Source organism: Leptomonas pyrrhocoris (assembly GCF_001293395.1).
Source record: "Leptomonas pyrrhocoris isolate H10 chromosome Unknown, whole genome shotgun sequence".
NCBI classification, from domain to species: domain Eukaryota; phylum Euglenozoa; class Kinetoplastea; order Trypanosomatida; family Trypanosomatidae; genus Leptomonas; species Leptomonas pyrrhocoris.
In genome coordinates, this window is record NW_015438392.1 from 120,979 (window position 1) to 142,560 (window position 21,582).

Sequence of the window (21,582 nt, forward strand, 5' to 3'; positions counted from 1 at the left end):
CAAACAAAACCAACACCGCCTTCGTCTGCCCTGCTACAAATAGAGAGGTAAATTAATGAATGAATGAATGAACCACGCACGTCGCAACCGACACCCGCACCAAACGCATCTTGCTGCTGCTTCGTCGCTTTCGCCTGGCAGCCACGCCGCGGTGGAGCGCGCGGAAGCACTCCCCGCCCCGTCTCAATACAGCTTCCCAAGCCGCAGAATGGAGCGCACGTCGGGGACCACCAGGAGACACTCCAGCATCGGCAACAGCGCCAACAGCACCTCATCTTCTTCCGGACCGTCGTTCGCGGCGCCGTCGTCCCCCATCAGTAACACCTCCTCCGCCGGTGTCGTCGGCTCCCTCGCAGGGCCGCCGCTGCTCGCCGACTTCGTGCGCGCGTCGTCCGGCACGGCGGCGGCCGCCGTGTTCGGCGATGCCGCCTCCTTCACCTCCCCTTGTGGATCGCTACGCGGCGTATCCGTGTCGCGCGCCGCTCCGCGCGTCGGGTGCGCCGCCGCCGCTACGGCGGTCTTCTCGCTCGCGGATCCCTTCGTCAGTGACGGGATGAACGGCGAGACGATGAGGGCGTTTTCGGGGTTGACGAGCGTGCACTCCTCCGAGTTGTCGATCAGCACGAGCAGCTCTGGCGGGACCTTCAGTATACGCAGGTCCTTCAGCAACACCTTGGCGTGCTCGTTGATGAGGGACTTCTCGAGAACAGGCAAGTCTTCCGCTGTCGCCGCGACAGCGGTGTTCGTGTTGCCGCCGCTGCTGATGCTGCTGTTCGTGCTGCTGCTGCTGCTGCTTCGTGCGGTGTTCCCCACAGTCAACAGCCCGCCAGAGGAGGCGAAGCTGCACGTCGTCGTCGTCGTCGCCTTCTGAGTGGCGGTCGCGTCTGCGCTTTCCGCTCCGCTGCTGCTGCTCACTCCACCGGTGCCTCCGCCGCCGGCGCTGTCGTTGTCCGTGCTCGTCGTGGACCCGCTGCCACTGGCATCGTCGTGCTGCTCGCTGGGACTGGGGTTGAAGTCCCCCACCGCCCCTTCCCGTGCACCTGCCCCGACGCGGTCGTTGCTGCTCTGTCGACCAGCGGAGTCCGACGACGCCCCCCGCTTGCCCACTGCGGCGCACATCACGCGCAGCATACGCCGCGACACGAGTCGGCAGTCCTGTCGGTAGTAGCGCAGCTTCAGCAGGTGATCGGGATCGATGCGTTGCAGAATCGTGTCTGCGTACGGCTTCGACGCGGAGGTGAAGAGGACGAGGTTGAAGAGCTTCGCCGCGGTGGCCAGGAAGAGACGGGCGTAGGGGCGCACCCAGACATGGAAGAGCTCCGCGCCGGACACGGTCGGGATCACCTCGGAGAACGTCGGCGGGCCCGCCATGTTCGCCGTGGTCGTCGACACATAACAGAGCGTCTCGTCCAAGTCCATGACGAGCACCTTCTGCCGCGTCGCGGGGTAACTCAGCACGTGGTGGGCCGTGATGGAGGCGATGAGGTGCGGTGCGACGCGCGAGTTGGAGAAGTCGAGGTGCCGGCTGCTGACGCGCTGGTAGACGACCGACGAGGCCTGACGGTAACGCGTCGTGTGGCCGCTGCGGCGCCGCAGCGTGCTCGACGTTGCGCTGGAGTTCGAGCTGCTGTACTCATCGGTCGAGGGGTCGCCAACGCCGCCGCCCGCGACGCCGCCGCCAGCGTTGTGGCCCGTTCGCAGAAAGTGCGGCGGCCACTGCGGCTCGGGGTGCCGCGTCGGCATCGTGGAGACGGTCGGCTGCTGGATCGGCCCGATGACGATGCTCACCAGCTGATGCAGGCTACGCGAGACGCAGAGGGGGTGGTGCGGTGGAATCAGCAGGCGACTGCGCAGGGCCGGCAGCCACTCCTCCACCTCGCCCTTCCTCCCCAGCAAAAGCCGGCGTTGAATGAGAGGCGCAGGACTGACGGAGCCGTCGTCGCCATCGTCGTCGTCGGCCGCGGCGCCGGTGCTGCCGCTGGTGCAGCCTTCGCGACGCCTTTCCTCGTCGGAGAGTCCGCGCACGGAGGGGCGCTGCCGCCCCGGCGGGAACTCCGCCTCGCTGTCGGCGTCGTTCTCCTCCTCGCTGCCGGCGCGGTAGCTGCAGTGGAGCAGCGGCGGCGGCGACGCGACTCCCCGCGGGCCCAACGGCAGCGTGGAGGGAGTTTTGCGGCCGGCGGCGGTCGATCCCGCCGCAGCGGTAACCGCAGTCCGCTGCGCCTCCAACGCGGAGCGGGAGAGTGGGAAGCCGCGGTGACTGCGCCCGCTGAGGAAGCAGACGAGCACCTTAAGCGTCTCCCGCAGGTGGGTCGCCGCCTCCCAGCCGTCCGTGGCGAGGTTGGCGATGGAGAGGAGAACGTACGGGAGCACGACGGCGTCCCACACACCGCGGAGGAAGCGGAAGAAGTCGTAGAGCATCGAATGGAATTACTGCCTGTTGTGTGTATAAAACCAAGGAGGAGAAGAGAGATTCAGCACGCGCGGCGCGCGGCCCACGCGATGCAGCGCACGTGAGCCACAAAAAGGACGGCAGCGACAACGCGAGACCTTTCCCACCCGCTTTCACCGCGTTCTCCCCTGCACTTTACGGTTTTCTGTTCTCACGTACGAAGAGGCACGCAGCAATGGCCGCGCTACGCAGACATCTACACGTGTCAGCGAAAGCAGTCATCACAGCAGAGACGGACGAGGAGAGTGGTGGCAAAATGAAAAGGAAGCGTGACACATTCATGGCAGGGTGTGTGTTCGGTGGCGCGAGCGCGTCACACACGAGCTCCTCTCATCACAACGAGCCCTGTGAGAAGCCGAACGGGCTTCATTAGAAAGCGTTACTGCTCATTATCGAAGAACTCGCTTATGCGGGGTGAGGATGGAGAATCACATCCCCATCACATCAACAGCTAGACGAGGAAGCTGAATTCGCAGCACCCACAGGCTGCACTCGCCGCACACACACGCCGTGTGCTGCCTCGCGCAACCCCGGCAGCAACGTCTCCTTTCATTCTTGCTATCAGCTGTTTGCTTCTTGGTGTTACCATGAGGGGTGCGTGCACACACACGCACTCACACCAACACAAAAACATGTGGTGCTTAGTTACCTACGATTACTTCACCATTACCCGTCCCCCGTCGCCGGTGCAGGTCATCTCTCCGTGCATCCGTTGAAGGGGCGTATTAAGCGTCGCCTGAAAGAAAACACTCGAGGACAAAAACAAACTGTAAAGGAACGAAATACTTATATATTTACTAAAAGAGATTCAGCAGCGGAGCTCAACGCAACGACGGGGCGTGAGTGAGGCGTGACGGGAGTGTGCCGCGGAACCCGGCGCCCCTCAAAATGGCGTACATCACCACCAGTTCCTTTCCTTCTTCAGTCTCTCCCGTCTGCACGCGCCCACGCGGTGCGAGAACAAGTATCAGACAAACACACAGACACTCAATGCAGACGCCCCACTGCGTGAATGCATTGGCTTTCTTGATCTCACTCCGCGTCCCCGGCGTACCCGTCAGCGTCGCCGCCTGCCACCTCAAACGGGTTGCTCTGCTGCGCCTCCGCTGCCGCTGCACGGCGCTGCTGCTTCTGCTCGATCTTCTCCTCCCGCCGCTGCCGCTTCCGCTGCACGTTCTCGTCCTGCACCGCTCGCCGCTTCGCCTTTTCCGTCTTGCGGGCCCGCACCTTGGACGCGTTCTCCTGCACCTGCCGCAGCGTCTTCTTCTCGGTGCGGTGGAAGATAACTTCACCCCCAGCAAACCCGTTCTCCACCTTCTCCAACTCGAGCGTCATGCGAGGCCCGATCTCCTGGAGCTTCACGCGGCACTGCTCGCGGTGGTGGCGGAAGGGCTGTACGAGCGGCACCTCCTCGCCCTCGCCATCCGTGTCCGACCATGCGTCCTCGCGGTCGAGCACCTGATCGATGCTCTCCAGCGTGCCAAGCTTTGTCGGCCGCCGATTTTCCAGGAGCTTCTTCACCGTCTTGGTGACGCCGACGGTGCGGGCGTTCACGTAGTAGTGGCGGACCTCGACCACGTGCTCCACGTGGTCGTAGTGGAAAAGGCAGACGCGCTGGATCTCGCTGTTCTGGATTGTCTGCACGTTCAGCGACGGGAAGAGGGCCTTGAAGGTGGCGGCCAAGAGGGGCACCTCCGCCCGCTGCGCCACATCAGGGTGGCTGAAGTTGTTTAGCACCACGATCGGCGCGACATCCCACGCGGCGCGGTCCAGCGCGGCCGGCCGTCGCTGCTTCGCTATGATCTCCTTGTGCAGCGTGAAGCTCAGCACACGGAAGGACAGGGTGGGCCCGTTGAAGAAGCGCATGATGCGCAGCGAGGTGCCGTGCGAGGGGGCGGTGAAGAGCTGCAAATGCGAGACGCTGAAGGTGGCAGCGACGGAAAGGAAGTCTTTTAAGGATTTGTTTTTGCCGTGCAGCTTCTTGCTGCTCCACGGAAGGAAGACGTTACGCCACTCGTGCATGAGGGCACGCACGGCGGCGCCGACGTCGCCGCGGTAGATGATGATGGACTTGGGGGTGCTCTTGTCGGCCTCGGTGGTGTCCAGCTTACCGGGCATCTCGCCCTTCTTTTCGGGTCTGCCCATGGCGAGTTCCCGTGGGTACGCGCCAAGATTATTAATACTACTGTTCTTCAATGCACACAGGAGTTCCGATTCTTCTCTCTTCTCCCTGTGCCTGCACCCTGCCGTCTGCTCCGCTGGAGAAGTGGGGAGGGGGGGGGGGCGTACAAGCAAAAAGTTACGGGGAGGCAGCGGATCAATGAAGGCCGCTTTTGACAGAGGCGACCTGCGACGGTGATCGATGCGAGCGAAGCAACGCAAAGGAAAGAAACGGGTGGAAGAGAGGCGTAGAGGTGGAGTGGGGCGTCGCCGAAGTGGAGTCGCAGCGAGACGCGTAGAGGTGAGCAAAGCCCAGCGCTTTCACGACGGCGGAGGCGGCTGCGTAGTCGAAAACAAAGAAGATCGGCAGAAGAGGAACGGCACGACCTTCGAGTACATGCGGAGAGAGCGAGTCAATCCGCAGGAGCTGTACACGTACGCACGCACACACGCAAAGAACAGATCATCGCGCATATTGCAAAGGGTAGGAAGGAGAAGCTGCGCTGACATCGCACGCAGCGCGCCTCCGACGATCCAAGGCACGTATTATTTTTGTCCGAACGGAGACGGAAGAGTCAGCGGCGTTTAGCGATCGCTCAATGCTTGGAAAAGAAGGAGTAAAAAATACGATACAATAAAACCGGCGTTTCACACACGCAGACAGTTCGATTGAAACACGGCGGAGGAGGCGACTGTGGCGCCCGTCTCCCTCCTCCCCCCCCCCTCCCCGAAAAAAACCTCCGAGTAGAAGCGCTGAGAACGTGAGGAATGCTTTTGCCCCTTCCGTCGTTCGGTTATCGCAGCCAGTAGCCGAAATCGCCGCACTGGCCCGCCATCAACGCGTTGTACTGCAGCGCACACTGCTCAATGATCTCCAGCGCCGTGTCCACGCCTCGAATTTCCTTGTCGAACACAAACGTGTTCTTCGGCTTGCCATCTGGCACTTTGTAGTTCTCGAACCAGTCCAAAATCTTCGCTTGCACATCCTGCGGCACCTTCGCAAGGCTCCCGTAGCCGTCGCCGGCCGCTGGGGAGGCGGACTCCACGATGATCTTCCAGTCCGTCTCGCCCTCGTCAATCAACCCCAACACGCCGAGCACGCGCACGACGTCGTACTGGCCCAAGACGTGCGCCGGCCCAAAGTGCACCACATCCACCGGATCGCCATCGCCGATGCAGCCGGTGCGGTGATCCTTGTGCGACGGGTCCTCCCAGGTGCGGGGCAGGAAGCCGTAGTTAAACGGCATGTCGCCGTAGCGGAAGAACCGCAGCGGCTGCCCTTCTTGCTTGGTGAGGACGTCCTGCTTAATCGGGTTGTGCTTCTCCTCCTTGCACAGCTCCATCTTGGCGCGCGTGCCGCGAGGGATTTCAATCATCGACGTGTAGAGCCGCGGATCTGCGGCGGCGGCCGATTTCGTGGGGGTGGTGGGGGTGAGCCGCAGCGGCAGGTCGTGCCAGGCGGAGATAACTGCGTCTTTTCTGGTCGGATCGCGCAGGAAGAAGCGCCAGTCCTTCGTCCCGGCAACGCCGCTCTCGAAGCTTTGAAACGCGGGAAGCGCCGCCACGGCGGAACCCCGTCGCAGCCACGTGTGGTGGAGCATCAATGAAGAAGACAAGTACGTATATGTATCGGAGAAGTAAAGGAGAAACACGCACACGCAGTTCTGTGAAGGAGGTATCAGTACTTATCGGTCAAGCGAGGCGTCTCCGTCTCGCACGGCACACGCACAGTGGCACAGCGGTATGGTGCGGCAGCTCGTAAGCGAGGCAGGCAAACTTGATGTAGGAGTATGCGGTAGGTGACGCTTATGGTGGGGGGGGGGGGGAGACGTTACACGCGAGGACAAGGCAAAGGAATCGGAGTTTGTCCGTCGTAACCGCCGGCGGAGGATCTCTGCAGCAGGAAAGCGAAAGACGCGGACACTTGAGAAGAGGCGCCGCCGTCAATGCGACGTCGAACATCGCCTCGTGAAGTGCAGAACCGTCGTGCACGTCCGTGGATCGGCGGAGAGGCGCGAAGGGGGTGGACGCTGTGGTAGACGGAGTACTTGTACATACTTATATATATCCTCACACGATCCATAACAAGCATCAATGCAGCAACGAGGCACAGTGGAGCAGGAGAAAAGGTACGGAGTCACCGCCGCGCAGCGGTCCCAAGACGAACTCAGCACTGCGCCACCGAACAAGGCGAGACGAGCAGTAGTAGTAATAACAAGAAGAACTACACCTTCGCCTTCACCCGAGCACCGCCGCGAAACAGGCGCTAACACCCTTCACCATCCCATTCACAATCGGACCAAACACCATCGATGCGTAGCCCACCGCCACCTTGATCGTTTGCCGCGCATAAGGCAGGAAGCTCAGCGCGTACCACAGCACACAGCCCAGCTGCACCAGGGCAAACACGATGCAGAGGAGACTCGACTTCAGCCACACAGCGCTCACGAGCGTGAGGGCCACCGAGACGAGGTAGAGGCAGGCCGCCTCGAATCGATTCGCCTGGAACATCGTCTGCAGCTGCTGCTTGGCGCCTGCGAGAAACATGGTCGAGCACACGCAGAAAACGTTGCCGCACGTCGTGAAGAACGCGAATCGCTTCGGCGACATCCACAGAAACAAGCCGAGCAGGACAAAAAGAATGCCCATGCCCATCATCATCAAGAAGCCGGAGATGCGCTGGGTGTAGCTCAGGTCCGTCATCTCCGATAGGCCGTCCATATAGCCCGGCTCCTCGGGCATCTGCGTGAGCAGCGCCTCATCCGCGGGCGGCTCATCCGACACGAGACTGAGGGCTTTATGCTTAAACTGCGTCCAGTAGTGCGCGACTTTCTGCGGCGCCCCGTCGTCCTCCTGCGGCACGCCGGGGTTGCGCTGCCGTCCGGCATCGATAGCCGCCATGTGTCGGCGCAGCGTCGCCAGTGCCAATGCAAGACGGCCTCCGCAGTGCAGCAGAAGCCGCCGGGGGAATCAAGAGGAGCAAGAAGAACAATAAAAGCTGATAATGACGACGGCGATCAGCGAAGACACAATGTGGGATCACGCGATCGACGTGCTGTCAACAACCAAGTAAAGGAAAAGAAAGGGAGGAGGGAAGAGGGAGCCGTGATGTATTGTTCCTAGTGTTAGATTAGTACACGAAGGAGGTGCGCATGCGAAGCAGCATCTGGACACAATGCATCATAGAAGGGGATACAAAGGTCAACGAGCGTGCAGCACAACGCCAGCGACCAACGCGGCGGTTGAGAACGGAAGGAGGAAGGCGAGAGGCAACAGAGGAACAACAGAGTCGGTGTTGGCGACGAAGCCGGCGTGCAGCGGTTCTCCGCTTTAGATTTTCTGTTCCGTCAGCACGATGCTTGACGAGGTCATAAACCAGAGAATAGCAGCGTCACGGGGACTCAACGTTCAAATGGGTTTTCTTTTCTTTATACCGTTGGAGGACATCATTCATGTGCTCCCGGAGAGCAACATCGCCATCGAATTCATCATCCGTCGTCCCTCTCTCTCCGGCGCTGGTGCAGCACACACACACACGGTAAGGATGAGCACCGATATATAGATATATGTACTTCTTTCGATTTCTCCTTCTTCCGTAACGCCTGCCTTCATTGGTTCAGCTGGGTCGCCGCAGCCCGTTGCTTGCCATCCGCTGAGGCGGGCCAGCGCTACCAGCAGGGGGAATGCGTGTTAAGCCAGTTCTTTCTTTTCGTTTAACGGCAGCCGCGTTCATACGTGTTAGGGGAAACACTAAGGTAGTATATAATCAAGAACAAATTTAAGCGGGGATGTGTACAACAGGAGGGAGAAGACGTGACCTCACACCACGCTTCGGGGATGCATTCGCAAAGCATAATAACAATTACGGTAAGCGCACCTTCGTGCGGAGGGAAACAATTATAAGAGATGTTAATAGACAGGAAAAGGCGGCGCAGGGCGTCACCCGCACCTTCACAACCGCCACCTTCCGCTCGTCCAGCGTTCACAGCGGCGTCGACGCGCGAGGCGAGCGCACCACGGAGGGGTTTACCACACGAAACCAACGGCCGTACGGGGCGGGGGGAGGGGGAGGGGGCGAGCAGCAGAGCCGTCGTAGAAGTACTCGATGATCGGTATGAAGAACGTTAAGAAGGGCAGACACATGCTGATAAGAAAGATGGGGGATCAACGAGTCCGTAGAAATCTGACTGCCCTTTGAGCGCCACGTCACGGCGCGTGCTCGTACTCCACGAGGCCGGCCACGATCGTGTACGCCGCGTGCGGCTCTGAGTGTCGCGGCCACCACCGCGCATTCGCGCCTGTCACACCGCGCATGGCCACCCTCCCGCTCTCGTCCAGCCAGTCGTCCGACCACACCGTGATGTCCGCCAGCTTGCCCACCTCCAGCGTCCCCACGTAGTCCTCCATGAACATCCCGTACGCGCCTTCGTAGGTGTACGTCCGAATGGCGGTGTCCATCGAGATGCACTCCGCCTCGTTCCACGTGTCGTGGTACCGCTTCAGCGGCGGCGCAGGAGCGGCCACGGCGTCCTCAGCGATATTTCCGTTGTGCTGGTCCTCTTGCTGCTGCTGCTGATGCTCCTCCATCGCCAACGCCGTCATCACGTCCGGCACACGCGTCACGGCACCGCGCAGTCCGTCATTCACATCCGCCGGCGCCACCGGCCAGTCCGAGCCGAGGTCGACGCGGATGTGCGACCGCAGCAGCGTCCCCCAGATGTACGACGTCCCCTTCCGCCGCTGCCCCAGCAGCGTGTCGACGTAGTCGCCATCGAAGAGGAGGTGGCACGGCTGCATCGAGGCGATGATGTCATGCCGCGCCATCCGTGCGACCTCCTTCGCCACATTTGAAACGTGCTGCAGGTGCTCCACGCGTGACCGCGGGTGCCGCCGGAAGTCCGCCACCGCCGCCGCCAACCCCGCCGTCTCCGCGCGGCTGCGCAGCCACTCCGCGGAAGTGCACAGCGCCCGGTTCACCGTCGCCACGGCGCGGTCGCCGATCGCGTGCACGACGCACTGCAGGTCGTGTGCGTGCGCGAGGTGGATCGCCGCCTGCAGCTCCAGCCGCGGCATCGTCAGCAGACCGCACTGACACTCGCACCCCGCCCTCGCACGGCCCTCCAGAAAGGCCGCAATCGCGCCGTCCTCCTGCTCGCTGTCGATGTCGCCCTCCGTCGTCACCTCGCTGCCGTACGGCCGGTTCATCGCCGCCGTCCGCGAGCTGAGCGAGCCGTCCGAGAAGAGCTTCACCGCGCCCAGCACGAGGTAGCCTCCGCCCAGCGCCGGCGGCGTCATAGTGAAGCGGAACGGCAGCGTGAAGCCGTCGCGGCGGTCGGTGCGGGTCGCCTCCTCCGCCATCGCACGGTAGAAGGTCGCCACGAAGCGCTCCACGTCGTTCAGCGGGACGCCGTAGCGCACTCGCAGCCGCATCGCACCCCTCCGCTCCGCCTCCGCCAGAAAGGCGATGTCGTTGATGTTGTCCGTAAAGGTGGTGGACATCATCGAGAAGACGGAGGTGAAGCCGCGCGCGAGCATGTAGGCGTTCGCCGCCTCCAGCGCGCGCTGTTGGTTGCTTCGTGTGTCAGCGGAAGGGGCGTAGCGCCGCGTCACGTGGATGGCGTTGTCGCGCAGCACGCCGTTCGGCTCGCCCGTGTGCTCGTCCAGCTCAATCCGGCCGCCGTCGACCTGCGTGATCACCGGGTCGCCGTCGTCTGCGCCGGGGATGATGTGGCAGTGGCGCAGCGCCGCCGTGTTCAGCACCGCAGAGTGAATATCCTTGCTGAACATCATCAACGGGATCGTCGTGCTGACCTCGTCCAGCCACCCCCGCAAAGGCGAGCAGCCGAGCACCGCCTCACTCCAGCCTGTCCCGTAAATCCACCCGCCCTCGTCGTGCTTGTAGGAGCGTTCGACATAGTCGCGCACGATGTCGATGAACTGTGCACGACTCGATGCGAAGTGTAGCTGCGGCGCACGCAGCACCCGGCCGCCGTCGAGGAAGTGCACGTGCGAGTCGATAAACCCCGGGTACACGGCGTGGCGGTGCGCGCAGTCGATGACGCGGTGCGACACCGTTCGGGCCCGGCCGCCCTCCACCGCTCGCACGTCAGCATCGGCGCTGTCGTTCTGCGTGGGATGCGCGGCCGCCTGCGCCGCCACCGCAGCGTCGTACCGCTGCAGCACCTCCGCCGTGCTGCCGATGCAAACGATGCGGGCGTCCTCCACGAGCAGCGCGTCCACCTCAGCCGGGTACGACGCGGCCACCTCCGGCTGCAGCGCCGACGCACCGCGCCACACGCGCTTCGCGTTGACGATGGCAAGGACCGACGTCGCCATGTGCGTTTGTTTTTTGCGGAGGGGGGAGGAGGAGAATGCTGTTCTTCTGTTGTTTTCGTGGTTCTACGAGCAGAGACCACGCCGCGGTGCGTGTGTGTTACTGGAAAGCGAGTGAAAGAAATCCAAAAGTAGAAGAGTGGAAGAATAAGTACAGCACGAAGAAGGAGAAAAGACATCGTGGCTGGACGACACAGGCTGCACCGTGCATCTCTGTACGTTGTCCTTCCTCCCAGCGGCGCCTCCATGAAGCATAAAACGACCGCCATGGCCGCTGCAGCAACAGCAGCGTCACCGCCGCCAAAGAAAAAAATTGGTAATGGCGCGAATGTCTCGCGCAGCACGCTGGATGTGAACAGAGGACGTGGTAGCGTGCGAGGACAGCGGCACTGCGCGCGCACTTCCTTCGCATCGACCGCTCTTTCAACTCAACGCACACACACAAGAACTTATTTACTGTTGCCGCTACGAGCGACAGCCCGTACAACTCTTCGGTACGCTGTATTACGTGTGAAGATGCACTACGGGGCTTTCGTGCGTTCCACGTTTCATTGGCCACTCTGCGCCGTTCAGAACGGCATCAACGCAGGCGAATGCGGTGAGGAATAAAGAAAGGTAGAGGAGAGATTGTTTGGTGCAACGCCGTTTACGTAGTGCAATTGTCTGCTGCTCGGATGTTGGATGCTACCCATGCCCTCTTCACAGTGTGCGGTACGAGTAGCGCCAAGGCTGCGGGCCCTGCCGGATGCCATCCTGCGACGGCATCTCTCGCATCTTGTATCTCCCTAACGACACCACCATCGTGCCGCTCGCCGCATCCTCTTCTCCGGTGTCCTCCGTCGTTTCCCTTCCCATGTCCCCACCCTGCCCACGAGGGAGCCGACGCACGAAGCGCATGTAGTTCACCTTCCCTCCGTAGGCGCGCAGGTAGGAGCAGTTACGCACCATCAACGACAGCGGCACCCCGTCGCAGTCGTCACGCACGCTGAAGTGCGGCTGCTCCTTCCGCAAGATGGTCATGAACTCGTGCATTCGCAGTCCCACCTCGTCCATGTACACGGCATTTGGGTCGTCCGCCCCTCCGGCTCCACCGCCGTCCTGCGTCTCGCGAAATTGCGCTCGTTGCTGCGCCGGCGACATCGACGCGGCGGACACGACGTTGTTCTGCAGCACCACCTCCACCGGCAGCGGAGGACCGTAGTGCAGAACGGCGCGGTAGACCAATGCATCGAAACTTTGCTGCACGATACTGTTGCCCGTCTCCGCGTCGACGGCGCCGTAGTGGAGAAGCGAGGCGGAGGAGAACGGACGGGAGAAGGCGTCGGTGCGTGTGCCGTCGGGCTGAAACGGCTGCATCGGGTCGCGTGCGCTCCATGCGGCGTCCTCCTCCGCCAGCGCCTCGGCCTGTGTCGCCGTCCAGCTCGCTTGCATCGCGGCGGAGGCCACGCCCGCGCGAGAACGTCGCGGACTGGGACGATGTAGGCTCTGTTGTCCCGCACGCAGGCGGTTGAGCCGCAGCGTGGACTCACGTGCGGTTTCGCGTAGGTGGCGCTGTTTGCTGCGGCGCGCGCTCTCCGCGACTGTGGCGAGGCGTCGTGCGGCTCTGCCCTCGACACCGGTGTGAAATGAGAGACCTTTGAACATGCACGCAGCGGATGTGGTGCGGCTGCAGAACGAGGTGAAGCACAGAAGAAGGTGAAAGCGAGAGGTAAAGGCGGTGTACGTCGTGTGGAGGAAGAAGTGGTGGGCGGACTGGCCGGCGAGGGACCACTGCAACGCGCAGCAGCGCCTCTTCACCGTCGGGCGGTGCCCCATCCGAGAAGACATAACCGCCGTTTCTCGACGAAGAGAGCAGAACGGAAAAAATAAGTGGCGAGGTGGCCCTTCTGAAGTCCGAGCCGCATCGCCGGCAGACCGCATTTCCATTCCATCTGCGAAGCTGCGGCAGCGGCCGTTGTCGTCGACGTACGCAACGCTTCCGTGCCACATGCCCATCGAAGCAGCTCCCAGAAGGCACAACAGGTCTCGCGTTCTTCACTCCACTTTTCAGTTCAAAAAAAAGCAAAGGTTCTACCTCATCGTCAGGAGAGAAACGCCGGTGCTTCTGCGCACCAAAAAAGCACTGCGTTGTCGGCAAGAAGTCGATGAGCGCACACGGAAGAGAGAGGAGGGGAGTAAAACCACGCTGAGTTTATTTCACGCACTCGCACTGACGTCGATGCGAAACATCCGAAGAAGAAGAAGATAATGAAAGAGCCACCGCCACCGAGACGCCCCAAAAGGCCATGCACCGCTCTCCGCCCCCACAGCGGCGGTGGTCAGAGAAAGAGAGAAATACAAACACCTGGCGTTTCATCAGGAACTCAGCGAAAATGCCCTTCTTGCCGCGGTGGCACCCACGCGTCTACACCAATGCCAGTGCACACCCGCTGCTGTCTTCACACACTCTACGAAGTTCAAATACTAGTGCACTGGAGGTTATATATATATTTTAACTGTATTTACATTGAAGGACCTCCCCGCCCACTCGACACCATCGTCCTCCACCGCGGCCCCGCTGATGTGCGCGCACTCGGAAAGGCGTCGAAGGATCTTCTGCACACACAAACACACACACCACCGGCACCGCACATTTTCTGCCGCACAGCCACACACGCGCAAACAGATACGAACCGGCACGCTAGAAAACTTAACAATTCTCGCTGTCCGCATTGCTTTCTCACCCACGCCGGCGACGACGGCAACACAAACCGTGGCGGTGAGATACGGTGTGCGCCAGAGCCTCCTCGGCCGGGACAGAGGAGCAGCGGCATGGTGTAATACTCCGACAAGCTGAAATGACGAGACAACGAATTCTTTGAACGTACAGCGGAGGGGGAGGGAGAGGGGAGGAAGGAGTAAAATAAAATAATAGAAAAGATAGGACCATGAAATAGGCCGGTGCAGCGACTACAAACACCTCTGATGCCGATCGTGTACCCACACGCGCACACACATGGGCCACAGAGGACGTTCACTCAAAGGGGGTAAAAGGAAAATGAAGAAAGAAGCACATTCGCGGCATTCGTGGCGGAGTGGAAAGAAGGAGAAGAACAGAGACGAGAAGCACAGCGATCACGGCGGTTGTGCGTAAAGCAATACAAAAAGAAGAGGCACACGAGCCGGGGAAGAATGCCAACAGGGGCCGAAGGGCACAGTGGCGGACGATGATACCAGAAAAAAGTAGAAGGAAACAAAGAGAGGAGGGGAAATATCGCACTTGACGAGAAAACAGTCATCATCGTAACAATAGAAGAGAAAGAGAGAGGAAGGGTGTCAGGTGTGGATGACACATCTACAAAGAACAAAGAAGGGTGCCGCGCCCCAGAGAGAGACGGACAAGCTACGAGAAAGAGAAAGAGCGGCAAACAGGAAAACGAAAAGAAGAGATGTGATGCGAAGCTGCTACAACACAAAACAACCGTCAGCCGCGCATCGACAGGTGGTGAGTGCGAACTCTACCTACGAGCGCGCCACCACGTCGCGTGGATGCCTCTCTTGTTGCTTTGCTTTGCTTTGCCCTTTTCTTCCGTGCTGCGCCTCCTTCGTCCGGTGCGGAGATCCTTCGCGAAAGCCTCCCGCTCTTCGTCACCCCTGCGCGACGTCCTGCGCCGCTTTCGCTTCCCCTCTCCCATGGTGTTGCATCGGGTGGAAGAGCACCTCACTCGCCGCTCTTCTGCGCTCGCACGTGCGTCGGGGAGGCCGCTAGCGGGCATTGGGGAGGGGCGATAAAAGCACGAAAGAGCAGGCGCTGAAAGGGGGAAGACGAGCTCTACTTAACGTACAAGGAAGAGGAGTGGGAAGGGGCCACCCGCGAAGGACGCCGCAGCGTGAACGCGACACGGGAGAACAATAAATCCGAAGGGGGAGGGAGACACCGCTCACCCACCCACGCACGCACACGACGCTGCGGACGACTACCTCACGCGCTGCGACGCGTCAGACGACCAGGCGGAAGAGGAAACTCCAGAGAAGTATTGTAATAGGCGGCTGCGAAGTGTTTCGCATACAGCACAAGTTGAGTGCTCAGGCAGAAACAAGCAAAAAAGAAATGGAGAAGACACTCACGTGAAGACGACAGTGGCGACACGTAGTCTGAAAAACAAAACGCTGTTTCTTTTAGCGTATTTACTCCTCCGCCGAGTTCAGGTAGTCGTTCAGCGTCGTCTCACGCGTGCAGCCCTCATCGCCAAAGCTGCACACCGACGGCAAGAAGAAGCGACGCGCACGGAAGGTCAGCTCCTCGCCGGTCTGGAAGAGAATGTGATATTGCAGACCGTCCTGCGGTATGAAGTCCTCGTTCATCACGTACGTGCTGAGCTGGAAGGAGTTTGATTGGTTCAGCACGATCTTCGCGCCGTCCTTTTCATGCTTCTCCTTCTTGTCCTTCTTGCCCGCCTCGGGCGTGGCAGAGGCTGCCTCAGACGCCTCCAGGCGGTCCTCGCCGCCGGCTTCAAAGGTCGGCTTGTCCTCCTCCCCTCCCTCCGCGTCGTCGGCCTTCTCCTTTCCTTCGGCGCCGTCGTCCGCATGGTTCTCCTCGCCGATCTTGGAGCTCGCGGAGGTCATCGTCGTGGCCGTGCTGGCCGCGTTGTCCGCCTCGGGCGACGTGTTGCGGCTCGACTCTGCGTCTGCTGCGGCCGCCGCGTCGTCCTTCTTCTTCTCGGCCTTCTTCGCCGCCTTCTCCGCCTCCTTCTCCGCCTTCACGCGGTCTTTCTCCTCCTTCTTCTTTTGCTTCTGCTCCTTCTTCAGCTTGTGGACAAACGCCTCCTTCTCCGCGGCATCGCTCGGGTGCACCTCGCCGACGACGTTCTCCGCCACAATCAGCTGCGCCGTCACGCGGGTGAACTTCGTGGCGAGGGCCTGATTGCCGTTCGTGCTGTACTTCGTCGGTGCGAAGGTGATGGGTTGGAACTGCGTTCCGACATTCATGAGCTGCTCGCGAAACAAGTCGTTGTCGGCGGACTCGCGGTGCGGGGAGTTCGACTCCGCCGGTGCGGCCTTCTTCGCCTCGTGGTATTGCCGTTCGTGCTCCTGCAGTGCCCGTAGCGTCGCAAAGCCCGTGATGTGGCGGATGGCCTTATCGCCAAAGAAGATGCGCGAGTGGTCAAAGTGGAAGCTGGTGACGTTGCGGGTGCTGCCATCGTACCACGTGATGGTGGACTCCGTTTGTGTGTTCGGCTTCGTTGTGTCGAGCAGTAAACGCGGGAAGTCCTCGGTGGACGGGGCATCGGTGCCGAGGCGAATATGCACGGCGCGGTAGTTCACGGGCTCCATCACGAGCTTGCTGAGCTGGAAGTCGTAGAGCATGACGAGGAAGGGGTACGGGGTGGAAGTGAGCTTCACGGTGAAGGGCGTGGCCTGCTCGGGCTTTTCCTCCTTCGTGAAGAGGCCCTTCACGAGATCCAGGGGCGGGAAGCCGGACTTCTTCTTCTTGGAGCCCTCCGGCGTCGTCGGCTGCTGCTGCGACGCAGCGTTCGGTAAGAGGCTCTTCGGCTCGTTCTTAGCGCCGCTCGGGTTCTGCGCGTCGGTGATGTCGGTGCCGTACACCTTATCCTCCTTCTTGCCCGACTTCTTCTCCTCCTTCTCGCGCCGCTTCTTCTCCTCCTTCTCCTCCTTCTTGCGCTCCTTCTCGAGGCCCTTCTCTTCCTTCTCACGGCGCTTGATCTCCTCCTTGTCCTCCTTCGACTTCGCCTTGTCCTCAAACTTCGACAGCTTCTCAAGCGGCAGCTCCGCCGCGACGGTGAAGGACAGCGTCGACCCGAGCAGCGCCGCATTCTTGCACATCAGGCGCTCGCAGAAGTCCGCCGTCTTGGCCTTGGTGTTGACGATGGTGGCGACGTCGATGGCTTTCGGGAACTGCAGGTAACGCTTCTTGCAGTCCACGGCGCGACGCAGTTGGTTCATCACCACCTCGTTCGGGTTCTCCGTCCCCTTCAAGGCGGTCATCTGCGCTTCGGTCAGGTTGACGCCCGTGAGCGATATGGAGAGCGCCGAGTCGTCGTCGTGCGCGCCGCCGTCGTCGTGCTCGTTGCTGAAGCCGTCCGACTCGTCCTCGTCGCTCTCCATGTCGTCCTGATCCATCTGCAGCATCTCGTTTAGGTTCGACTCCAACTCTGATTTTCCGCCCCCGCCGCGGGCGCCTGGGCGGTTCTTCACGAGGATTTTGGCGAAGACGGTCATCGGGTGCGTCGTCTTCTGGTCAAAGACCCAGTCGCCCTCGAAGATGTTCAGCGGCCTCATGTCCACGTCGTACACAACGGTGTTGATGCCGCTGTACTCCAGCACCGCCATCTCCACCGGCGTCTCCTCCACATGGTGTTGCTCCCCCCCTGCGGCTTCGTCCTCGACCACCATCGAGCCCCGCTGCGAGCCCCTGAGGTGTGATGTGGGCAGCGCCACAGACTGCCGCGTGCGGGACGGCACGAGGGACGGGTCGGCCAGCGTGAACCACTTTGTGCGTCGCGTCGCGGCACTGCGGCCTTTGCGGCCCACAAAGATCGCGGCGCGGAGGGCCGCCTGATCAAAGAAGGACTTCGGCACCTCCAGCGTCATCTTCGACACGGTGACCTTCACCGGCACGTTTTCAGCCACCTTCGGCATCGCGACGGCGGCGTTGATTCGATGTGGCTGTTTGACGGAGGTGGAGGCGAACAGGTCCGCCTTTTACGAGCAACACTAATAAGAAGAACAAGCTACTAAAACGCTCGTCGGCGTCGCGACAGCAGAAGATATAAAGGGAGCGGCAAATACTCTCTCGACCACGCCAGAAGAGACACTGGGGAAGCGAAGGCGAGCAATGCAAAACTCGGCAAGAGCGACGGACGCGTTCACCGCCTACGCAGCCGCCGTGAAGGAAAGAAGGAAGGGAGAAGGGTAAAGATCAAAGGGTAAAGCACGTAGCAGAAGCCAACAAAAACGGTAGAGAAATAACAATGAAGAAAACAACAACACGATGTGCACCAGTGATGCAGCGGCGTACTTCGAAAGCCGGTCGTGGTGAGCAGAGCAGCTTCGGGCTCGTTGCGTACACGTAGACGTGTGCGGGGAGACGTGACAGGAGTCAGCTGGGAGAGGAACAATGTGAAACAAGCAAGTAAAAGCAAAACAGTTGTCAAAGGGAAAAGAATCTTGTAGACGGAGAACACGTAAAATATATTTTCTACTTTCTTTTTCTTTGAGAGTGTAAAGGTGTGAACGTCGAACGGAGCTCACGTTATGTTAGAGAGCAGTGTGCAGGAGAGTGAGGCACGAAAGAGTCGGGGGAGGGGTGTTTCAGCGTAGCGTCATAGCGCATGAAGACTATCGCCACACCTGTGGAAGGGAAAGGCTATTCATTGAAAGTCGCGCTTGAGTGCGGTGCAGGAAAGAACAAGAAGTTCTTCTTTCCCCTTCACGTAACAAGATGCGCTACCGGCAACTCGCGGGAGCGCACTCCATTTGCCACCGTTTGTTCTTCCCCGCTGTTCCGGCAGCGGCGAAAAACGCAGACCGTCGACCAGTGCGGTGCGGGCACGACGCCGCCGACACTACTCGCCGCTCTTGGCGTTGCGTTGCGGTGCAAACGTACTGCAGCAGCGACGGTTTCTTTTTGTCCAGTCATTTTGATGGCCGTCGAGATTTCTTAAAGCAAAGGGCGACTCGTCAGGACGGGAAGACACGAAACGAAGCCAGAACAGAAACATCTACCTCCGCTACCGCCTCCTCGTCATGCTCCGCAGAGGTGCAGGCGAGGGGGAGGGAGAGAGGCGCACAAACAAGTCGAGCACGCGACGCACAAAGGTGACAGAAAGCAGCAATAACAAAAAATAGAGACGAACGCGGACCGAGGAGGTGCCGCCTCGGTGCCGAACACCGACGGTTTACTCCAACGGAGTCAGCTCAAACGCCGCGTACGGCTTCGGCGACGTCGCCGCATCGTCGCCCTCCGCCGCGCCGAAGTTGTAGGGGTTGCCGTCGTGTTGTGACGTCGCGGTCGCACCTCGCGACATCCCCGCGGCGTCCGCGGTCTCGCGGTGCTGCGCGGAGAAGAACGGGTTCGAGGCGGTCGGCGTCAACTCCACCGCCGGAGCTGCCTTTCCGTCGTCTGCCGCGCCGTGGACGCCCCACACAGTCGCTGCCGCCACCACCGGGTCATACGCCGGCGCCGACGTTGGCTGCGCACCTGTGTACCTCGTCGCTGTCGCGGTGGTGGATGGGCCGAACTGCAAAGCCGATGCGTCCTCTTGCGGCTCGAGGGTAAACATGGGAGCGGTCGGTTCGTGCTGGACGCCGGCGCGGGGCGTGGAGGCGTCGTCGTCGTCGTCGCTGCCACTCCGCTGCTCCAGCGGGGACGCCGGGGCCGCGTCGGACGAGGCGGAGGAGGACGAGGCGGCGGCGGCTGGGACTTCACGGGAGGCTGTAGTTGGGGGCGCGGGTGCGGCAGCAGTGCGCTCTGCGTTTGCAGGCTGCTGCTGCTGCTGCTGCAGCGGTGGTGGTGCATCTGATCGCTTTGCTGCGCTAGTACTCTGATGGACGTCGCTATCCTGTGCATCTTGCTGCTGCTGTGCCGGTGGTGCCGGCAGCTGCACATCCTCGTTGTTGTAGTCGTAGGGCAGCAGCAGCGGCGCCCGCAACACCTCCGGCTCCGCAAAGGAGAAGCGCCGCAGCCGCAGGTACATCATCTCGCCCAACTCAAACCTCACGGTGCGGATGCGCTGCGGTAGAATCTCTTGGTTCATGAGGGCCGCCAAGTTGATCGGCGCGGCAGATTCGCGGACCGACTGGTCGCTTGCACCGTAGAAGCGGACAAGAGAGACGACAAACTGGCACTTGAAGGACGGCTTGCACAGGCCATCTGGCGATGTCTTAAAGCGCGAGACGCAGACCACCCGATTGCCTAGGCGCGGCCGGTTTGCCGGCTGACTGCCCGTGGACCCCGAGACGACGCAGCAGGACGTCGGCAACGCTCTGTAGTCCGCCGGCGTGCGTTTGCGCTCGTCGACCTCGTTGTGCAGTCGATCGAAGTCCACCACACGCAAGGCCGCCTCACCGCCGCCGCCTGCCGCATCGGTGGGCGCTACCGGCACCGGCCTCGACACGACCTCCATCGCATTTGGGTTCGCTGCGGTGTTCGCCGTGTACCCGAAGGCGTAGCCTGTGATGGGCCGGGGCTCTGCATCATCGCTCTTCGGATCCGGCGGCAGCACCCGCGCCGCTTCACTGTAGTCCAGAACGAATTGATCCACCACAATCGCGAAGTTGTGGAAGCTGCGCGGGACGCTGGCGGAGTGGCCGTAGTGGACCACAACGGAGAAGGAGACGGCGATGGGCGTACCCACGCCGGCCTCTGGCAGCTTGCGCGACTCCGGCTTCACTACGAGACAGTAGTACTGCCGCCCACCAGGCCGGTTGTACGCCTCGCTGACGTCGATGCTCTTCACCACCGTTGCGTAGATGCCCTCGTGCACCGTCGTGTCGCCAACGCCTGGCGCCGGCACCGAGGCAACGGGGTGATCGGACATATTGGCCACTGCCGCTTCGTTTTGCTCCTTTAAGCTGCTGTGGTGGTGGCGCTGACGCGCCCCGCTCTCGTCCTTCCTCTCCCCGCTGCCGCCGCTGCCGCCGATGCCACTGCCCAGCTTGGAGAAGACACTGCGCGTCCACGCAGAAACCTTCGCCGCCTTCTTGTTTAGCGAGGCGGAGATGACCTCCATGTTGCCGCTGGTGGGAGCACGGTCCCCCGTCGCCCCACCCACCGCGGAGTACACGCGATGCAAGTTCTGCGCCTCCACCGCAAACTCCATCGTGTGGAACCGCTTCGACTTGACCGTCGTGACGGACGCCACCGCGGGATCGTCCGGCGCCGCCGCGGTGAACTCCACCTCGTAGGACATCGTGTTCAGCGCGGTGTAGGGCAGCGCGAGCAGTCCACCCGTCTGCGGGGCCGCCGCGCCGGTCAGGTCACCGCCTGGGGCGGCCGCCTGCAACTCCCTCTTCACTTCGTCCATGGCCGGCTGCAGGGCGATCCACCGCGTGCGCTGCGTGCCGCCGTTGAAGCGGCAGGCCACCCGCGCCTCCTCCCAAAACAGCGCCGTGGTCGACGACGCCGCGTTGCCTTCCACGCTTACGCAGATGTCCTCCACATCGACGCGGCAGCGAAAGCGCTCGCCCGGTGCGTGCGGCGGCGCCTTGGCAGCACCGGCGCTCACAGTAGCAGAAGCAGACATGCGGGGAGGAGAAAAGAATGAAGACAAATACGGTATAGGGGAAGTGCTTTCTTATGGTGAAGGTAAATACTGTGTATAGAGAATCAGATCAAAGCAAAGGAACGCTGGCCGAGGCACCTGTAACCGCGGTAGAAAGCGTGTACTTCTGTGGCGCCACGTATGGAGCGGCACCTCAACGCCCACACACGCACAACGGCGAGAACGCAGGTCGGGAAGGAGGGACGAAGCGACGGACAGTTGGGAAGCCCCGAGGCGCCATTCGACGCCGGCACAGTGAAGCATCGTAGAAATCCCCCTTTCTCATCATTCTCACCCTTCGGAAAGCGCACACATCCTTCCTTTCATGAGCCACGAGGAAAACAAAAGTTTGAGTTCGGTGCGATGCGGCGCATCAAC

The 21,582-nt window shown here is 61.3% G+C and overlaps 8 protein-coding genes across 11 annotated transcripts; all 8 read right to left on the reverse strand.

The window, feature by feature from the left end:
- Positions 1–183: 183 nt before the first annotated feature.
- Positions 184–2,646, reverse strand: ABB37_09881 (hypothetical protein; the record flags this gene model as incomplete). The annotated part of the gene is made up of 1 exon (XM_015809545.1): positions 184–2,646. Exon 1 carries the CDS (start codon positions 2,416–2,418, stop codon positions 184–186), a length of 2,235 nt encoding a protein of 744 aa, XP_015651877.1. The 5' UTR covers positions 2,419–2,646.
- An 835-nt stretch (positions 2,647–3,481) lies between these two features.
- Positions 3,482–4,594, reverse strand: ABB37_09882 (putative Peter pan protein; the record flags this gene model as incomplete). Its single annotated transcript, XM_015809546.1, has 1 exon — positions 3,482–4,594. One exon carries the CDS (start codon positions 4,592–4,594, stop codon positions 3,482–3,484), a length of 1,113 nt encoding a protein of 370 aa, XP_015651878.1.
- Positions 4,595–5,403: 809 nt separating this feature from the next.
- Positions 5,404–6,415, reverse strand: ABB37_09883 (putative mitochondrial inorganic pyrophosphatase; the record flags this gene model as incomplete). 2 transcript variants are annotated; one of them, XM_015809548.1, is made up of 1 exon in its annotated part: positions 5,404–6,415. In XM_015809548.1, the coding sequence occupies exon 1, from the start codon at positions 6,208–6,210 to the stop codon at positions 5,404–5,406; it is 807 nt and encodes a 268-aa protein (XP_015651880.1). In that variant the 5' UTR covers positions 6,211–6,415. The 2 variants fall into 2 exon arrangements, with proteins under 2 accessions (XP_015651880.1, XP_015651879.1); XM_015809547.1 differs by having other exon boundaries at positions 5,404–6,386.
- A 432-nt stretch (positions 6,416–6,847) lies between these two features.
- ABB37_09884 (hypothetical protein) lies at positions 6,848–7,776 on the reverse strand (the record flags this gene model as incomplete). Of its 2 annotated transcripts, none has more annotated exons than XM_015809550.1 (1): positions 6,848–7,776. In XM_015809550.1, the coding sequence occupies exon 1, from the start codon at positions 7,508–7,510 to the stop codon at positions 6,848–6,850; it is 663 nt and encodes a 220-aa protein (XP_015651882.1). In that variant the 5' UTR covers positions 7,511–7,776. The 2 variants fall into 2 exon arrangements, with proteins under 2 accessions (XP_015651882.1, XP_015651881.1); XM_015809549.1 differs by having other exon boundaries at positions 6,848–7,665.
- A 1,039-nt stretch (positions 7,777–8,815) lies between these two features.
- Positions 8,816–11,046, reverse strand: ABB37_09885 (hypothetical protein; the record flags this gene model as incomplete). Its single annotated transcript, XM_015809551.1, has 1 exon — positions 8,816–11,046. The coding sequence occupies exon 1, from the start codon at positions 10,943–10,945 to the stop codon at positions 8,816–8,818; it is 2,130 nt and encodes a 709-aa protein (XP_015651883.1). The 5' UTR covers positions 10,946–11,046.
- Positions 11,047–11,641: 595 nt separating this feature from the next.
- ABB37_09886 (putative mitochondrial hypothetical protein) lies at positions 11,642–14,325 on the reverse strand (the record flags this gene model as incomplete). Of its 2 annotated transcripts, none has more annotated exons than XM_015809553.1 (1): positions 11,642–14,325. In XM_015809553.1, exon 1 carries the CDS (start codon positions 12,584–12,586, stop codon positions 11,642–11,644), a length of 945 nt encoding a protein of 314 aa, XP_015651885.1. In that variant the 5' UTR covers positions 12,587–14,325. The 2 variants fall into 2 exon arrangements, with proteins under 2 accessions (XP_015651885.1, XP_015651884.1); XM_015809552.1 differs by having other exon boundaries at positions 11,642–12,609.
- A 784-nt stretch (positions 14,326–15,109) lies between these two features.
- Positions 15,110–18,154, reverse strand: ABB37_09887 (hypothetical protein; the record flags this gene model as incomplete). The annotated part of the gene is made up of 1 exon (XM_015809554.1): positions 15,110–18,154. Exon 1 carries the CDS (start codon positions 17,579–17,581, stop codon positions 15,110–15,112), a length of 2,472 nt encoding a protein of 823 aa, XP_015651886.1. The 5' UTR covers positions 17,582–18,154.
- A 686-nt stretch (positions 18,155–18,840) lies between these two features.
- ABB37_09888 (hypothetical protein) lies at positions 18,841–21,332 on the reverse strand (the record flags this gene model as incomplete). The annotated part of the gene is made up of 1 exon (XM_015809555.1): positions 18,841–21,332. Exon 1 carries the CDS (start codon positions 21,184–21,186, stop codon positions 18,841–18,843), a length of 2,346 nt encoding a protein of 781 aa, XP_015651887.1. The 5' UTR covers positions 21,187–21,332.
- Positions 21,333–21,582: the final 250 nt, after the last annotated feature.